Here is a 20,741-nt window from a genome sequence, read left to right as displayed (position 1 = left end):
ACTCACAGCCCATCATGCATTGCATGAGGTTAGAGATTAATATAACATTCCATGGGTGATACAAGATCTTGATGGAATGTAATAAAGCAATACTGAAGGGTTGAATGTTATTTTAACTTCACCTTCTGTTGTTCATTCCTACACCATTCCTTGGCCCCTAAGTCGCCCTGTGTTGATACTCCTGTTGAACTGGTTGCATTGGTTGAGAAGTCAAAAATGTCAAACTAGTTGCCAGAACGCAGCCACTGGCTGTCCCTCCCTTTGTATGTGGAATACTATCTGTTGGTCCCGCCCTCGCTGTCAAGTTATAGTTATAGAATCCCGACCATGCAGAAGGAGGCCATTCGGTCCATCGACTCTGCACCGACCACAATCCCACCCAGGCCTTATCCCTATAACCCCATGAATTTACCCTAGCTAATTCCCCTGATACTAGGGTCAAATTAGCATGGCCAATCAACCTAACCCACACATCTTTGGGCTGTGGGAGGGAATTGAAGCACTTGTAGGAAACCCATGCAGACACGGGGAGAACATACAAACTCCACACAGACAGTGACCCAAGCTGGGAATTGAACCCGGATCTGTGGTGCTGTGAGGCAGCAATACTAACCACTGTGCCACCACGTCACCACATAAAGGTCAGTTCAGAAACTTGCCTGCGTTAGTCTGTATCTTATCACCATCCCAGAACGTTTGAGCTGCAATTAATTTTATCACACAGTGTGATACATTTTGGAGCACACTCGAATGTTATTAGATTTTGTTTTGTCATAAGATGCTATCAGAATATCTGCTAGATATTATGAGTTTGACGCAATACTTTAATAGTATTGTGGGGTTACCTAAATCTGTGATGGACATGTCCACATGCAGATCCAATGCTGATCTTTGACCTGGGCAGGAGTACAAAATTCTCGGCAGCCGGCTGATAACGTGACACTTATGGAGTGCACATTCAGCACAGAAGTGGAATAACATAATTTATGCAACCTAGCGTGACAACTCTTCATGACAACTGTAACTAATAGTCAGAAAATCAAACATAGTTGATTAACATTTTAATGGGTCATCAGTCATAATAATTAAATTCTGCTGCAGCACGCGATCATGTACCGCAGAAATCTTTGGTGACTGACGTTTGGCCATCAATCATGGCAGGTACTGTCTAAAGATATGGGAGTGAAGAGAAGATGAAACTGATACAGAAGTAACGTGCGCACTGCTTAACAAGCAGGCGACTGATTAATGGTGACAATCACTTACAGAATGAACAATTGCCACAGTCACACTCTTCACAGATCTTGCAAATACAGCTTGGATTTATATAGTGCTTTTAAGCTACACCCCAAAGGTGCTCCACAGAGGCATTGTCAAAAACAAACTCGACACAGGACCGCATAAAGAGACATCAGGATAGGAGACCTTAAACAAAAAGCTTACAAAGGGTGGCGTGGTGGCACAGTGGTTAGCAGTGCTACCTCACAGAGCCAAAGACACGGGTTTGATTCCCAGCTTGGGTCACTGGCTGTGTGGAGCTTGCACGTTCTCCCTGTGTCTACGTGGGTTTCCTCCAGGGGCTCCGGTTTTCTCCCATAGTCCAAACTTGGGCAGGTTAGGTGAATTGGCCATGCTAAATCCTCCCCCAGTGCACCCGAACAGGTGCCGAAGTGTGGTGACTAGGGGATTTTTGCTGCAACTTCACTGCATTGTTAGTTAAGCTTACTTGTGACTAATAAATAAATAAATAATTCCAGCCTCAAGTTTGCACATTCTCCTCATGTCTGCGTGGGTTTCCTCCAGGTGCTCCGGTTTCCTCCCTCAGTCCAAAGGTGTATGGGTCCGGTGGATTGGCCATGCTAAATTGACCCTAGTGTCAGGGGGATTAGCAGGGTAAATGTGTGGGAATACGGAAATAGGGCCTGGGTGGGATTGTGGTAGTTACTGAAGCGATGGACTGAATGGCCTAGAATAGGGATTCAATGATACTAAAAATGCTGGAAAATCTCAACAGGTCTGACAGCATCTGTGGAGAGAAAGTAGAGGCAATGCTCCGAGTCCAGATGACCTTAAGTTTCATCAACAGGGATTTTTTAGGACTATTCAAAGAAAAGAGAAGTAGAGAGATAGCGAGATTAGGGAAGGAATTTCACATCTGAGACTCCAGGCAGCCCAAGGGGTGATTAAAATCAGGATGTTCAACTCACCCAAGTTGGAACCACAAAAATGATCACTTGCAACTGCACAAAAATGGGGAGACAGTTGCTGGAATTCTACCACTTGCCAACCACAGAATCAGAGCAGGCAACGGTATGACAATGGCAATCTCTGTTGACCTCGGGCGAGAATTTCCGGTCTCACTTGAGCAAGGTCATAAAGTCCTGCCCAGTGGCATAAAGGTATTTTTACTGGACTCTAAATCCACTACCACAGGCTACTGGCATGGGTTCAAATCCCACCATGGTAGCTGATGGAATTTAGAACATAGAACATAGAACATTACAGCGCAGTACAGGCCCTTCAGCCCTCAGTGTTGCGCCGACCAGTGGAATCAATCTAATGACCCTCTAACCGAAACTATTCCAATGTTATCCATATGTCTATCCACTGACCATTTGAACGTCCTTAAAGTTGGCAAGCCCACAACAGCTGCAGGCAGGGCATTCCACGACCTTATTACCCTGAGTAAAGAACCTACCTCTGCCATCCGTCCTATAATTACCACCCCTCAATTTAAAGCTATGTCCCCTTGTGTTAGTCATCACCATCTGAGGTAAAAGGCTCTCACTGTCCACCCTATCCAATCCTTTGATCATCTTGTATGCCTCAATTAGATCACCTCGTAACCTTCTTCTCTCTATTGAAAATAACCTCAAGTCCCTCAGCCTTTCCTCATAAGACCTTCCCACCATACCAGGCAACATCCTGGTAAACCTCCTCTGCACCCTTTCCAATGCCTCCACATCTTTCTTATAATGCGGCGACCAGAACTGTACACAATACTCCAAGTGTGGCTGCACCAGAGTTTTGTACGGTTGTAACATGACCTCATGGCTCCGAAATTCAATCCCTCTATCAATAAAAGCTAACATACCATACGCCTTCTTAACAACCTTATCAACCTGGGTGCCAACTTTCAGGGAGCTATGCACATGTACTCCAAGATCTCTCTGCTCGTCAACACTACTAAGAGTCCTTCCATTAGCCCTATATTCTGTACTCCTGTTACTCTTACCAAAGTGAATCACCTCACACTTTTCCGTATTAAACTCCATCTGCCACCTCTCGGCCCAGCTCTGCAGCTTATCTATGTCCCTCTGCAAACTGTAGCATTCATCCTTACTGTCTACAACTCCTCCAACTTTGGTGTCATCAGCAAATTTACTAATCCATCCTTCTACACCCTCATCTAGGTCATTTATAAAAACGACAAACAGCAGTGGCCCCAAAACAGATCCTTGAGGTACACCACTTGTAACTGAACTCCAGGTTGAATATTTCCATCAACCGCCACCCTCTGGCTTCTATCAGTTAGCCAATTCCTGATCCAAACTGCTAAATCACCCTCAATCCCATGCATCTGCATTTTCTGCAATAGCCTACCATGGGGAACCTTATCAAACGCTTTGCTAAAATCCATATACACCAAAATCCATATACACCAACCACGTCAACTGCCTTACCCTTATCCACCTCTTTGATCACCTTTTCAAAAAACTCGATAAGGTTTGTGAGGCACAACCTACCCTTCACAAAACCGTGTTGACTATCCCTAATCAATTTATTTCCCTCTAGATGATTATAAATCCTATCCCTTAGAATTCTTTCCAAAACTTTGCCCACAACAGAAGTAAAGCTCACTGGTCTTAATTCCCAGGTTGGCCTCTACTCCCCTTCTTGAACAAGGGGACAACAGTTGCTATCCTCCAGTCTTCCAGCACTATACCTGAAGCCAATGACGACATGAAGATCAAAGCCAAAGGCTCTGCAATCTCCTCCTTAGCCTCCCAAAGAATCCTAGGGTAAGTCCCATCCGGCCCAGGGGACTTATCTATTTTCATACTCTCAAGAATTACCAACACCTCCTCCTTATGTACCTCAATCCCGTCTAGTCTACTACCTGGTATCGCAGTATTCTCCTCGACTACACTGACTTTTTCCTGCGTGAATACTGACGAGAAGTATTCATTCAGTGCCTCTCCTATCTCTTCAGGCTCCACGCACAACTTACCACTGCTGTCTCTGACTGGCCCTAATCTTGCCCTAACCAACCTTTTATTCTTGACATACCTGTAGAAAGCTTTATTTAAATTTATGGAATTTAAATTCAATTATTTAAAAAAAACAAATCTGGGATACAAATGTATTCTCCGTGATGGTCATGATGTGGAGTTGCCAGCGTTGGACTGGGGTAGGCACAGTAAGTAGTTTCACAACACCAGGTTAAAGTCCAACAAGTTTATTCAGTAACTTGGTGTTGTGAGACAGTTTACTCTGGAATGGTGATCATGACAACTATCAGCAACTATTACAAAAGCTCATCTCATTCATAACATTCCTTTAGGGAAGTGAATCTCTTCTTGTTATCTGGTCTGGCCTACATCTGAATCCATACCCACAGCAATGTGGTTGATTCTTAACTGCCCTGTGAAATGACCGAGAAAGTTTTAAGTTTATTTATTTGTGTCACAAGTCGCTTACATTCACACCGCAATGATGTTAATGTGAAAATCCCCTAGCCGCCACACTCCGGCATCTGTTCAGGTATGCTGAGGGAGAATTTAGCATGGCCAGTGCACCTAGTCAGCAAATCTTTCAGATTTTGTGGGAGGAAACTGGAGCACCCGGAGGAAACCCATGCAGACAAGGGGAGAATGTACAGACTCCACCCAGAGAGTAACCCAAGCCGGGAATCAAACCTGAATCCCTGGTGCTGTGAGGCAGCAGTGCTAGCCACTATGCCATTGTGCCGTCCAAATCACTTAGCTCAAGGGTAATTAGGGATGGGCAACAAGTGCTGGCCTTACCAGTGACCCCTACATCTCATAGTCCAAAGATGTGTAGGTTAGGCCATGCTAAATTGCCTCTTAGTGTCCCAGGATGTGTAGGTTAGAGGGATTAGTGGGGTAAAGATGTGGGTTACAGGGATGGGGCTGGGTGCAATGCTCCATCTGAGAATCAATGTAGACTCGATGGGCTGAATGGCCTGTTGTGGGAAAATTACCAATGGAGTCAGACTGGAGATTCAATAATACAGTTTTATTTTGGACACAAAGCTTTGGGGAGAAAGCACTTGTACTCCACAGCACTTGGCAGCTACCTTCTCAATAATACGATAGGAGTGGTTCATTTTTATACTTTTCAGGCAATGGATAGTCCAGACATCAGTCATTTAACACATCGTTATGGTCGAGTAGGACGACAGTTAACACATTGTTACAGTCAGGCATATACAGACATTGGCATTTAACATTACATTGTTTCATACAATGGATACACTTCCTCTATCAGCGACTATCAATGACTTAGCTTTAGTCTATACATACAGTTATTGGTTTTCCTGCGTTTATGTATTCCTGTTCCCATTTATGGCTAATCTCTTTATCAGACCTTATTGTCCTGAGCCTGCCCTTATCTTTAAAGTGCCTCAAGTTCTTACTGGCTTCCTGCAATATTTGTTTCCTGCATGTTTAACTTTAAATAACTGTCTGTGCTGCATGTTTTAATTTCAAGTAGCTGTCTACACTAAAGTCAGTGCCTGCTTAATGTCTCTTTTTCAGGTAACCATTTTATGTGCCAGGCCACCATTTGGTGTGTCAGGTATCCATCTTTATGATTTTCCCCACTTCAGGCCTCCTTCTGCACAATAGTGCCTATGATTCTACTAGTCTTGACAAGTTGTGCAGTGCAACTTGTAAATGGTAAAACACAGCTGCCACAGTGTACCAGCGACAGAGGGAATGGACCATTTCAGGCAGTGGACAGAGTGTTGCTTAAGTAGCCTGCTTTGTTCTGGGTGGTCTTGAGTATGGAACATAGAACATGACAGCACAAACAGGCCGTTCGGCCCACAAGTTGCACTGATCATATCCCTATCTACCAGACCTATCTATAACCCTCAATCCCATTAAATCCCATGTACTCATGCAGAAGTCTCTTAAAAGACCCCAACAAGTTCGCTTCCACCACCACCGATGGCAGCCGATTCCACTCACTCACCACCCTCTGAGTGAAAAACTTACCCCTGACATCTCCTCTGTACCTACTCCCCAGCACCTTAAACCTGTGCCCTCTCGTAGCGACCATTTCAGCCCTGGGAAATAGCCTATCTTGAGTGGTGCTGGAGATGCACTCAGCCTGACCAGTGGGTGTTCCATCACACTCTTGACTTTTGCTTCCTAGATAATGAACTGGCTTTAGGGAGTCAGAAGATGACTTACTGACCAAAGAACTCTCAGCTTCTGACCTTTTCTTGTGGCTGCAATTTTTATATAGTTTATCCAGTTCAGTTTCTAGTCAACAGTAACTCCCAGGATATGTAGTTGGAAAATTCAGCCATGATAAAGCTTTGACCATGAAAGGATAGTTCTATCCTCTCAGTTGAAATATCTAAGTGATGTTTTTCTCCAGAATTGAACAAAACCATTACCCTAAAACAATTACCCACTTCCAAGAATTAGTGGCTGGGCTGAGCACATAGAAAATAACTCATCTAGGATTTGCCTAATTGAGATGATATAAAACAAAATGCATCTGTTTCCTATCAGACTCTATGAATTAGACATTCAGCTGTATCTGGTTTCACCCTGATCAGTTCTGTAGGCCACAGTTTAATTTTTAATTCGATGCCGGAGATAAACAGTTTCTCTGTTCTGATTTTTAACAAGTAACTTACCACAATATGTATCTGAGGTTTGCGTCTCTTGGCCAGATCAATAATATTCACTCCGTTGTAATAGAGATTCTCGATGCAGCCATGAAAGTTCTTCCTCAGGAATGTCACCGATTTGCCTGGAACTGGAATTCCTCCAAAGCTGAGCTTTGATAGACAAGAGAATGGATAAAGAGATTATTGCCCTGTCCATTTATAAAGGAGGAGGAGGAGGGTGGGGGAGGGGAACAATGTGGCCAGGAATCAAGGTTTAAAATTGTTCAGATCAATAACAAACCTTTTACGTTTCAAAATGCAATGATGCAAAGCAAGTCTTTGTCCTTTGTTCACATGCCTTGCTTGCACCATTGCTAAAACCTTGCATCCCAAAGGCCGTTCTGAAGCAAGGTCCAAGTGGGCCTCTTGCGAGACCATCAGAACAATGTTTCCTTCATGAGGAGAGAAAAGAGCTGACGTTTTGAGTCCAGATGATCCTTTGTCAGACAAAGGGTCATTTGGACTTGAAACATCAGCTCTTTTCTCTCCTTACAGATGCTGTCAGACCTGCTGAGATTTTCCAGCATTTTTCTATTGGTTTCACATTCCAGCACCCGCAGTAATTTGCCATTATCAAATGTTTCCTTCATCACTGCCTCAAATTTCATTTGTTCCTGAAAATCATAAGTGTTCACAACATTACAGCTGGCACAACACCAAAATGCAGCCAACAGCGGCAGTGACATAACTCATCTAACTGTGCTTGCTCTACCTTCAACCCACCAAAACTTCTGCAATCATACAATTCTGGTCCCCCATGCATCACCCATTTCCTTACTACCCGCACGTGCCAAAGGGTCAGTGCCAGGCGACATTGGATGGGGCATTGCCAGAGAGGGGAGCTTCCATTGGGGAGATCTGTGGTAGGACCTTTCTTGCATTCTTTTCTTGAAACTGACTCTTTGGTTAAACTTTTGGTCACTTGTCCTAATAACTACATACATGCGTTGATTTTTTAAAAATTCTTTTTTGGGACACACTGACTGGCCAGTATTTATTGTCTATTCCTCGTTGCATTTGGAGGGCAGTTGATAGTCAACCACATTGCTGTGGCTCTGGAGTCACATGTAGCCCAGAACAGGTAAGGACGGCAGATTTCCTTCCCTGAAGGACATTAGTGAACCAGATGGGTTTTTTTCTGACAATCAACAATGGTTCCAGGGATATCAGTTCTAATTTTTTCAATTCTTTTTATTGGATTGAAATTCCACCATCTGCCATGGCAGGATTTGAACCTGGGTCCCCAGAACATTAGTTGATTAACAGCCTAGCAATAATACCAGAAGGCTATCATCTCCCCAAATGTTGTCTGATAGATTTTCCATGAGGTTTTTTGGGACATTGTGTTAAGGAGTTTACACATGTCAATAGATATGACAGGGCCTTCTCATCACCATAAACATTCTAGTGTGACCAATCTTCCCATTATCCAAGTTTTTGCTAGACTTGATGTAACTCTGGTCACTATCCATGTGCTGCCTGGGAAAATACGTTGACCGATTCAGTTGTTTTCTGTTGTACTCAGACATGAATAATTCAAACATATAATTTGAAATATGTCTGTATCTGAATGCTTCAAGTTTTGTGGAAAGATCCATTTCACCATAAATGCTTAACACTAACCCTAACACCCCTAACCCTAACTGTGATCATACTATCTATGTTGAAATTTTTACATTAACATTGTCACAGTAACATTGAATGATACGACACAGGGAAAAATTGACCCAAAATAAATATTCATGTGATGTGGTTGATACTGGTAAGACAGTATATATTGACTGTTTCTTTTTGTACTGAGGCTATTGAGAGTTAATTATGTCATATGAGACTGGAGTCACATGTCAACCACTCCAGTAAGGGGTAACAGCCATTCCTCTTCTTTTCCTTTTCCTGTTCCTCAATTCGTTTCTCAATCTTTTGGCCAACCTGTCTTTTCCTCCATCTTCATTTCAAAGCCTTGTCTTCTATCTCCCTTGCTGCTCATGAAACTTGGGTGGTCTACCAGCTCCATCATCTCCTCAGCTTATTACACTCAAACATCATAAATTCTTCTCCATCTCACCCTTAACTCTTCCAAAATAAAAATACGTCTCCCCTAGATCAAACTTTAAAACCTACCACCCTCCCAATGACTGTTCACAAACATATGGTTATCTTTCCTGTGATCCCCTGTTTGAGATCTTGCATTAAGCTGTGGCTTCATCCACATTCTCACCAATGGGATGTTTGGAGGCCATGGTTGCTGTTTAATTCTGATCATCACCCTTGAACTTTCCTCTGTTCTTGATATTGTTGATCCTTTTATCCTTCTGTATTATGTCTCCTCAGCCATCCACCTGGCTCCAAACTTGGTCTATTCCTACCTGTCCCTATGAGGGGCCCTACAAATCTTCTGATGGTTTCTCCTTCCATCCCCATAGAATGATGCACTTATGGTATCAGAATTTTATAATGTTTCTCTGGTTTCTCATCATCTATCATCCAAAAGCACAATATCAGATTATAAAAATAGGGAAGTAGTACTAAAACTATACAAGGTACGAGTTAGACAACACCTTAGATTTTGTCCCCTAATCTAAGGAAAGATGTACTGGCATTGGAGGTAATCCAGGGAAGGTTCACTAGGTTATTCCCCAGTATGGAGGGAATTTCTGATGAGGAGAGGTTGAGCAAGTTGGGCCTTGCTCAACCTTGCAGGGAGATGTTTCCCATGGTAGGTGGGTCCAGAACCAGGGGTCACAGTCCGAGGATTCGGGGTCAACCATTTAGGATGGAGATGAGGAGACATTTCTTCACCGAAAGAGTGGTGAGCCTGTGGAATTCATTAAAGGAAGTAGTTGATGCCAAAACATTCATGTAAACAAGAGGCTACTAGAATGGGATCAAAGGTTATGAGGAGAAAGCAGAATTAGGCTATGAGTTGGACAATCAGCCATGATCGTGATAATGGTGGAGCAGGTTCAAAGGGCCAAATGGCCTCCTCCTGTTCCTATCTTTTATGTTCCTATATGGTTACACTCTTGTGAAGTACCGCATCGCTACTTACAATGTTAAAGATGGTAAATAAATGCAAGTTGTTGATATTGTTGCTGCTGCCCTCTGGAACTCCTTCCCAATATCCATCTGCCTTCCCTCCTATTCCTTGTTTTCAAAAGACAGTTAGCTACTTGTCTCTTATAACGTTCACTCGGGTCTCCATCCCAACTCCACTTGACACGCTTTCTCCTTTTGTTTTGGTCCCCCTTTCAAATCTGTGGAGTGTTTGCGGGCATCTTTCTGATGTGAGGATCAGATTATGGATGCATTTTGCCGCATCTCGTCCATGTGATGGTGTATTCCCTTTTCATTCATTACTGCTGTGCACAAGTGGAAGGTGGAAGCAGTTGCCTCACCATGTATGAGGAGTGCGCACAAAGAGAACAGCCAGGGATGAACGGAACTCGACAAGGTTCCATACTGACTGGACAGAGGAGATTAAAAGCTATCTGTCTATACATCATCAAACGTGACTTCGCTACTGCAGGCTCCCTGTTAATGCTTCATAAATTAAATTATGCAAAATCAGACCACCCGCACCCACGGTTTCAGTTATTCAATTCAACCGAGCAGTCGAGTTTACGGAACCCAGAGGAAATATTTAAATGATTCAGAATCTAAAACAAATAACTTCATTATATTTCAATAAACTTGTCAAAAGAAATCAACATCATGTATGCAGGCTCTTTAGGATATATATGCAAAGAATAAAAATATATGCATGTACAAACATTGAGAGGCTTATTAAAGATGTCACTGGGAGCAAATTAATCAATTCCATCTCAGTGTCTTGCCATTTTGAATTTACATATCATTTTCCTCGACTTCGAATTATAATTATTCCACATTAATATACCCTACAATTGTTAGTTATCGTTCTCATTTTAAATCACTTGAATATGTATGTTATAAAACAAAGGGACTGATGTGGGCCATTCAGCTCCTCCACTCAATTAGATCATGGCAGATCTGTATCTCAAGCCTATTTAGCTGTCTTTGATCCCCATCCCCTGGTATCCTGATCAAACAAAAATATATTGGCATTTTTGCTGAATGTTTCCAACCGACCTACCATCTGCAGGATTCAGGGGAGAATTCCAGACTTCTACTATTCCTTGTGCGAAGGAGCGTATTGATTTGATGAAGGGTCCGCCAGGCTCGAAACGTTGACTCAATTCCCTCTCCGCAGATGCTGTCAGGCCAGCGGAGAGTATCCAGCATTTTGTGCCCTTGTTCCAGATTCCAGCACCCGCGGTATTTTGCTTTTATCTCGATTTAATTCCTGAATAACCTAGTTCCAGTGCCTCCTTCTTCTGGATTCTCCCTCTCGGAAAAATAATTAATCTCCATCCATGTTGCTAAATTCATTTCTTGTTATCATTTTAAATACTGGGATTATATAGTCATTCAATCTTTTGTACTTCAAGGAACGACAACTCCAAGTTTGTGCATGTTGTTCTCATAATACTTTGAATTAATTTGATTTATTTATCATTGTCACATGTATTAAAATAAGTGAAAAGTATTGTTCCTTGTCCGTTATACAGACAAAACATACCGTTCATAGAGAAGGAGACGAGAGAGTGCAGAAGTAGTGTTATGGTCATAGTTAGAGTGCAGAGAAAGATTAACTTAATGCAAGGTAAGTCCATTCAAAAGTCTGACAGTAGCAGGGAAGAAGCTGTTCTTGAGTCGGTTGGTATGTGACCTCAGGCTTTTGTCTCTTTTTCCCAAAGAAAGAAGGTGGAAGAGAGAATGTCCAGCGTGTGTGGGGTCCTTAATTATGCTAGCTGCTTTGCCGAGGCAGTAGAAGTGTAGACAGAATCAGTGGGTGGGAGGCATGGATGTTAGGGGACTTGGGGAAATAAATAGTGATGTCTTGGGGAATGTACATATCACAGAGAAGGAGGTGCTGGAAGTCTTAAAGCACATCAAGGTAGATAAATCTCTAGGACCTGATGAAGTGTATCCCAGGACATTGTAGGAGACTAGAGAGGAATTTGCGGGTCCCCTAACAGAGATATTTGAATCATGAATAGTCACGGAAGATTGGAGGGTGGCAAGTGTTATGCCTTTTTTTAAAAAAGGCTGCTTGGAAAAGCCTAGGAGCCACAGACCGGTGACTCTGTTATCTGTAATGTATAAGTTGTTGGAAGGTATCCTGAGAGGTAGGATCTACAAGCATCTAGAGAGGAAAGGACAGATTTGGGGCAATCAGCTTCACTTTGTGAGTGAAAAGTCATGTCTCAAGAATTTGATTGAGTTTCTTGAATGGGTAACCAATGGCAGATGGAGTTTAATTTAGATAAATGTAAAGTAATGCATTTTGGTCGATTGAATCAGGGCAGGACTTACTCAGTTAATAGTAGGGCATTGGGGAGAGTTACAGAACAAAGAGGTACAGGTACAGGTTCATAGCTCCTTGAAAATGGAGTCACAGGTGGACAGAATGGTGAAGAAGGCATTCCGCATGCTTAGTTTCATTGGTCAGAACACTGAATACAGGAGTTGGGGCATTTTGTTGGAGTTGTACTAAACATTGGTAAGGCCACACTTGGAATATTATGTACAGTTCTGGTCACCCTATTAGAGAAAGGATATTAATAAATTAGAAAGAGTGCCGAAAACATTTACTAGGATGCTACCAGGACTTGATAGTTTGGGTTCTAAAGAGGGGCTGGAGAGACTGGGACTTTTTTCTCTGGAGCATAGGAGGCTGAGGGGTGATCTTACAGAGGTCTATAAAATAATGAGGGGCATAGATCAGCTAGATAGTCAATATCTTTTCCCAAAAATAAGAGAGTCTAAAATGAGAGGGCATAGATTTAAGGTGAGAGAGGGAAGATACAAAAGGGTCCAGAGGGGCAATTTTTTCACACAGAGGGTGATGAGTGTCCAGAACAAACTACCAGAGGTAGTAGTAGAGGCAGGTATAATTTTGTCTTTTAAAAAGCATTTAGACAGTTACAAAGGTAAGATGGGTATAGAGAGATATGGGCCAATACAGGACTAGCTGAGCAGTAAGAAAAGGGTGACCTGGACAAGTTGAACCACAAGGTCTGTTTCCATGCTATAATCCGCTATGAATCTAATCTAAACCTTTAAGCCATAGCATCATACTGCATCTACTCAATAAAAAATATATTGTGCTTGCACTGCAGTTGCTGTCCAGGACAGAATATGATAAGAAACATAAGAACATAAGAAATAGGAGCAGGAGTAGGCCATCTAGCCCTTCGAGCCTGCCCTGCCATTCAATAAGATCATGGCTGATCTGAAGTGGCTCAGTTCCACTTTCCCGCTTTCTCCCCATAACCCTTAATTCCCTTGTCTGTCAAAAACCTATCTACCCGTGTCTTAAATATATTTAGCGAGGTAGCCTCCACCACTTCAATGGGCAGAGAATTCCAGAGATTCACCACCCTTTGAGTGAAGAAGTTCCTCCTCAACTCCGTTGGCACTCTGACTGTGTTATAAGAACATAAGAGCATAAGAAATAGGAGCAGGAGTAGGCCATCTAGCCCTTCAAGCCTGCCCCGCCATTCAATAAGATCATGGCTGATCTGTCGTGGCTCAGTTCCACATTCCCGCCCTCTCCCCATAACCCTTAATACCCTTGCTTATCAAAAACCCATCAACTTGCGTCTTAAAAATATTTAGTGAGGTAGCCTTCACCACTTCAACGGGCAGAGAATTCGAGAGATTCACCACCCGTTGAGCGAAGAAGTTCCTCCTCAACTCCGTTCTAAACCGCCCCCCCTTTATCTTGAGGCTGTGCCCCCTAGTCCTACTGTCTTTTCTGAGCGGGAGGAGTCTCTCCACCTCTATTCTATCCATCCCATTCATCATCTTATACGTCTCAACGAGATCTCCCCTCATTCTTCTAAACTCTAACGAGTACAAGCCTAGTTTATTCAGCCTCTCCTCATAGCTCAACCCCCTCAACTCCGGTATCAGCCTAGTAAACCTCCTCTGCACTCCCTCCAAGGCCAAAATATCCTTGCGTAAGTGCGGCGACCAAAACTGCACACAGTACTCCAGCTGCGGCCTCACCAATGCCCTATACAGCCGCAGCAAGACCTCCCTACTTTTATATTCAATCCCCCTCATCAACACACGTTCCTTGGTCGTCAAGTCCTGGGCTGGGTTTCGAACCTGGGGATTCTGACACAAAGGGAGGGATGTGACCCATTCTGTCACACAAGACCTCAAAGGCTAACAGTGTTCCACTCTAATTATATTGGGTATTGTGCGACAAAACCTAATGACTGGATATCAGGAAGTCATTGTCGATGATATGTTGAATGGCATGAGATTCTTGTGCTTTTCTTAGAAATAAAAACTTAATTGTGACCATTCCAAACTAATTACTTTATTAAAAGTGTGATAACTTGTAATATTGCCAAATGGCCTCTGGGGCACTGAAAATTAATTTGGGTGGCGCAGTGGCACATCGGTTAGCATTATTATCCCATAGCTCCAGGGACCCAGGTTCGATTCCTGGCTTGGGTCACTGTCTGTGCGGAGTTTGCACATTCTCCCCGTGTCTGCGTGTGTTTCCTTCGGGTGCTCCAGTTTCCTCCTAAAGCCCAAAGATGTGAGAGATAGCTGGATTGCTAAATTGCTCCTTAGCGTCAGGAGACTAGCATGGGGTTATGGGGAAAGAGCCTGGCTAGGACTGTGGTTGGTGCAGAGTCAATGGGCTGAATGGCCTCCTTCTGCATTGTAGGATTTTACGCACAGAAGACGTCCTGGTCATCCACTGCGCCTAGTCCCATCTCCAGTCATCTTGACTCTTGTCTTGCCATTGGATCCAGATGGGAATTGGGAAGAGAGAGTGAGGCCGACATTGCGCAGCTCTCCCTCACTTTAATCCAAATCAAGCACTAGTGTCGACACCATCATCATCATCACTGTCCTGTTCATTCTGTGCCTGAATTGGCCTGATCAGTCATCTTCAGACACACTGCATCTAGTCTCAAAATAACTAATAGTATCAATGTCCTCATCGATGACGATGGACGAACAACAACAGCAGGATTCTATATCACTATAACTGTCACAAAAGTGTTGACTCATTCCTTCAGCTTTTATATATTCCTGGACATTGGAAAAGCGTTTGAATGAAAATGCTACTTTACTTTTTAGGAGTGGCACGGCAGCTAGCAATCCTACCCTACAATGCCAGAGGTCCTGATTCAATTCTGGTCTTAAGTCTTGTGTGGAATTTGCACACTCTCCTGTGTTTGCGTGGGTTTCCTCCCACACTCTTAAGACGCTCAGGTTAGGTTGATTGCAGAGTGATTAGCGCTGCAGGGCTTGATGACTGTGTTTCTATGTTGCCCCTTAGTATCAGGGAGACTAGCAGGGTAAATATTTGGGGTTAAGGGGACAGGGGTCAATGAGACAAATGGCCTCTTTCTACACTGTAGGGATTCTATGATACTTTTTCATTGTCTCTTTTAGCTCTCTAATGCAACCTTTATTTAGTTTCTTCATTTCACTTCACCTTATTTGACTTTGAATTCACTCAGTCGAATTAATATTTCCAGATTCAGAGCCTGCACAGCTCATTAATAATTCTCATTGTTGTTGGTTAAAGAGCAAAGCAGTTGCTTCCTCTGTTCACACAGGTGCTGGATCCCCTGTAGAAGATTTATTTGCACGGTGGCACAGTGGTCAGCACTGCCGCCTCACAACACCAGGGGCCAGAGTTCGATTCCCGGCTTGGGTCACTGTCTGTGTGGAGTTTGCACGCTCTCCCCGTGCCTGTGTGGGTTTCCTCCCACGATCCAAAGATATATAGGTTAGATGGATTGGCCATGGCAAACGAGTGGGGGTTACGGGGAGAAGGTCACGGGGAAGAGCTAGGTGGGATACTCATTTGGAGAGTCAGCGCAGATTGGGTGGGCCGAATGGCCTCTTTCTGCACAGTAGGGATTCTGTAATTCTATGAGGCAGACAAAACATGTATTTATGTCAGTTTCCCCAGAGTATTTCTCCTGGGAAATGTCATTGACCTGTGATATTGTTTGAAAGACACCACTCAGCATCAAGCATGGATGGTCTGATCACACTCCAACTCTTACCACTTTCCCTAGGTCTACTGGAAGGAGTTGTATATTGATAATCAATAATTTACCTTCCCTGTCCATCAGGTCATGGAGTGGGGCTCAAAGCTAGAGCATCTGGCTCAGAGGCAAGGATGTAATACACTAAGCCATGCTAACCCATATGGTTAAATCCTCTAGCCAACGAGCAAGTATAATGAATGTCAGGTGTTCTTTGTTTGCCTCTGAGAGTTCAATCAAGACCAAAATGTTTTTCACATGCTTGATGCTGTGTTCTCATTTATGGCTTCAGTGAAAAAGATTATTAGAACTGACTATAGAGATTGTTTTAACTGTTAGACACAATCTCGTATGGCACCTTTAATTTGCTGGCATCACAGTATTGATGCCAATTACAGGGAAATAAAGTCTCTTGTAGCACATTATCACTACGTTGTCACCAGCCCAGCTGTTCCTGCTACCACTCTTGGAGCTCCAACAGCTGATTATCACCATGTTTTTAGGGGCAACTCCACAATCAATATCATCCCTGTTAAAAATATGTTACATTGATGCATTAACACTCCTGTTTCTCACCATGATAGAACGAGAGGGAAATAATATTTCCGCAAGCGTTAGAAACTGTTTCTGCCTAGACATCTCTCCTTGTGAAAGGTAGGAACTGCAGGAAACTCAGGCAGCAGAATATCCTGGATTGGGTTTGATTGCTTAGATTGAGGAATTACCCAACTTTCCCCAATTTAGTTTGGATGAATCCTGTTTCTTGCCTCTCCCAGGATGTCCCATTGTCTCAGATGAGCTGGGGAGTGTGCATATTGTGATACAAGTAAAATGGCACAATTGTGTGGGAGAGTCTGGGTGGGTCAACTGCTCTTCACTTAGACCATAGAACCCTACAGTGCAGAAATAGGCCCATCGAGTCTGCACCAATCACAGTCCCACCCAAGCCCTACCTCCATATCCCTACTTATTATACTCACTAGTCCTTCTAACCTACGCATCCCTGGACACTAAGGGGCAATTTCTTAGCGTGGCCAATCAACCTAACTCACACATCTTTGGGCTGTGGGAGGAAACTGGAGTACCCGGATGAAACCCACGCAGACACAAGGAAAATGTGCAAACTCCACTCAGTGACCCGAGCCGGGAATCGAACCCAGGACCCTGGGAGCTGTGAAGCAGCAGTGCTAACCACTGTGCTACCGTGCCGCCCATGCCATTACTTGTATGTTCATAAATTAATAGCACGGCTCTGGCACTACGTTGCCGTTCCTCCATTATCGCTGGGTCAAAATCCTGGAACTCCCTTCCCTGACAGCACTGTGGGTGTACCTACATCACAGGGACTGCAGTAGTTTAAGAAGGTGGCTCACCGCCTCATCAAACCAAATTATGGATGGGTAATAAATGCTAGTGATGCCTACATTCTGTGAAAGAATAAAACATAATCGAAAGAGGATGTGGAAAATGACACCGAATTATCTGATGACCTTGCGTGTCTCCTTGGAGGAGAGGGAGGAGGGGTGGGGGGAAGGAGGGAGCGGGATGAAGGGAAGGAAATTCTGTCTTCTGTTTGGCGCGTCCCAACATGCCACAATTTTAATTTTAATCAGCATTTTGTCAAGAATTAGCATGTCATGTGTTGTACTCCCAGGTGTCATGGCACCGTGATGCCCTCATTTATAGAATAAACATGCATTTTTTCTATTAAAATAACTGTAATTATAGGAGGGTAAATTTGCATATTGTAGTTGAACCAGAAATCTCAAGGAACACAATCATTTCTAGCATGCATAGTGGAGCTAAATATAATTGTACGGCTATCAGCCCTTGACTGTAAACTGCAATCATTTTTGGTATATTTATCATGTATTATGCTAATTGTATAATTTATAGAAACAAATTGAATTACTTGAAGTTTTTCCTCCAGTATTCACAAGCAAAGAGCTCCATTGTTTGGAAGTTCATCATTTACAAAATTTATTAATGCAACTAAGGTCTAATTGAGACAAAGATTTCCATTATTTTAAAACCATATATTCTGTATTTAAAATGAAACTGACTATCTGAGTTACTGCAGGAGCTATCAATTAATAAAACCGTTCTGTCTCACTGCACTACAAACAAATTTGTTTTCTTTGTTAATGCCATAAGAACTGTCAATAAGTCTGTTTGTCACGCGGTGCCGACATGGAGTGACAGATTACTTTTATGACTTTCAAAAGCTCTTTTGAACTTGCCGCTAATAAATTATTGAGAACAATGGAACTTAGGTTATTTATTTCACAATCAGAGGACACCCCAAACGCACATTTGAAAAGCAACCCAAAAGCAGTCATTGGTGCAATGTTGGATATTACGTATTGCTAACAAATGGGACAGGTATGGAAGTAAAAAGCAAAATTTAGGGCGGCACAGTGGCACAATGGTTAGCACTATTCCCTCACAGTGCCAGGGACCCGGATTCAATTCCTGGCTTGGGTCACTGTGTCGAGTCTGCATGTTCTCCCCGTGTCTGCGTGGGTTTCCTCCGGCTGCTCCGGTTTCTTCTCACAGTCCAAAGATGTGCGGATTAGGTTGATTGGCCATGTTACATTAACCCTAGTGTTAGGGGGATTAGCAGGGTAAATATGAGAAGTTACAGGAATAGGGGCTGGGTGGGACTGTGGTTGGTGCAGACTTGGTGGGCCTCCTTCTGCACTGTAGGGGTTCTATGATTCTATGGATACTAGAATCTGAAACAAAAACTGAAAATGCTGGAAAATCTCAGCAGATCTGACAGCATATGTAAGGAGAGAATAGAGCCAACTTTTCAAGTCTAAATGACCCTTTGTCTGAGCCCAGATACGAAAGTGTCTGGCAGCCTATTCTGTATATTCATGTAACCACCAATCTTCAATAGATTCTATCTTATTTTCTGACGAATGTCTTCCCTGCCTTCCTGACTTGAAAAAAAATTTTTATTCATTTTATGGAATGTGGGCATTACTGGCTGGGCCAGCATTTATTGCCCATTCCTAATTGCCCTCCATTTCAGAAGGCATTTGAGAGTCAACCACATTGCAATGGGTCTGGTGTCACATGTAGACCAGACCAGGTAAGGACAGCAGATTTTCTTCCTGAAAGGATGTTAGTAAATCAAATGGGTTTTTACGACAACCTACAATGATTTCACTTCTAATTCCAGATATTTACTGAATTCAAATTTCACCATCTGCCATTCGAAGCCAGGCCCCCAAAGCATGACTCTGGATTATTGGTCTAGTGACAATACCACTATGTCACCTCCTCCCCTTGTCCCACTTCCAGGTCCCACCTTTAAAATACCTCACCTGTCAGCGAGGTGCTCAGAGGGAGTGGAGCATTGGATGTTAAGGTACACTGACTGCCTGGTTGTATAGAGACCTGGGGGGTGGGGGATTTTCTCGGCCCGCCGGAATTGTAGCAGGTGAGGGATGACTATGCAAAAGTTCTTTGATCCCAGGCGGGGTTTTCCGGTTTTAGAGCTAGCACAGCTGGAAAAACCCACCCCTAGAGTGGGAAAATAAGAGCCCCCAGAGGGATGGACCTGTCAAAGGAAAGAACAGGAGATTGACAACCAGGAGAATGAGGACTGAAACCAGCTAGGAACAGATATTATGTTTCTTAGATCTACTGACCTTATCAGCCATCAGAACAACTTTCACACATAATAACCTTCACTGCCCCTTCTTCAACCTCTTATGTAGAAAATTTCTCATTTCACACAGGAATATATAATGTCTTAATTTCAGTACTAATTAGGCAGTTGAGGAACTGCTAACAGAAGGAAATTCTCATTGGTATAAATAGAAAATCCAGAGTCTCTTTCCAGTCACAGTGACACAGTGGTTAGCACTGCTGCCTCACAATGCGAGGGACCCGGGTTTGATCCCCGGCTTGGGTCACTGTCGAATAAGAGTCTGCACGTTTCCCCCCATGTCTTGTTTCTCTGGGTGCTCCACTTTCCTCTCACAGTCCGAAAGACGTGCTGGTTAGATGCAGTGACCATGCTAAATTCTCCCTCGGTGTATCCTTGCAGGCGCTGAAGTGGGGGGTGGGATTTTCACAGAAACTTCATTGCAGCTTTAACGTAAGCCTACTTGTGATGTGGGCGACACGGTAGCACAGTGGGGGCAGCACGGTAGCACAGTGGTTAGCACTGCTGCTCCACAGCTCCAGAGTCCTGGGTTCGATTCCTGGCTCGGGTCACTGCCTGTGTGGAGTTTGCACGTTCTCCTCGTGTCTGCGTGGTTTCCTCCCACAGTCCAAAGATGTGCGGGTTAGGTTGATTGGCCGTGCTAAGGAATTGCCCCTTAGTATCCAGGGATGTGTATGTTAGAGGGATTAGTGGGTAGAATGTGTAGGGATGTGGGGTAGGGCCTGGGTGGGATTGTGTTCGGTGCAGACTCGATGGGCCGAAGGGCCTATTTCTGCACTGTAGGGTTCTATGATGATAAATAAACAGTGGTCCAGGCAGCTCGCCGTTGGCAGCCGGCTGGATCTTCCAGTCCTGCCAATGACTGCGGCAATTTGCGTGGCTCGTCCATCTAGCCATCGGGGAACATGTCACGGGGAATGGGTCTTCACAGGGACCCGAAGATCCCACAGGCCGAAAGATCTCGGCATCCCCTAGCAGTTTTGTAAACTGTGCTTGGGCTGGCAGTGGTTAACATTTCCAGTTT

The 20,741-nt window shown here is 43.6% G+C and overlaps 1 protein-coding gene across 1 annotated transcript in view; it reads right to left on the bottom strand.

Annotated features, from left to right (window-relative positions):
• Positions 1-20,741, bottom strand: part of LOC145350301 (contactin-associated protein-like 5) — a 1,016,709-nt gene that overhangs the window by 492,146 nt on the left and 503,822 nt on the right. The window contains exon 7 of the mRNA XM_080199494.1: positions 6,896-7,039. Within this exon, the coding sequence (XP_080055620.1) occupies positions 6,896-7,039 (144 nt within the window). The remainder of the gene's footprint in view (positions 1-6,895; positions 7,040-20,741) is intronic.

The sequence above is a fragment of the Carcharhinus amblyrhynchos genome, chromosome 11 (assembly GCF_965287045.1).
Source record: "Carcharhinus amblyrhynchos chromosome 11, sCarAmb.v2.hapA, whole genome shotgun sequence".
NCBI classification, from domain to species: domain Eukaryota; kingdom Metazoa; phylum Chordata; class Chondrichthyes; order Carcharhiniformes; family Carcharhinidae; genus Carcharhinus; species Carcharhinus amblyrhynchos.
The sequence above is the reverse complement of the archived record's forward strand: the minus strand, read 5'-3'. Positions and strand labels throughout refer to the sequence as shown.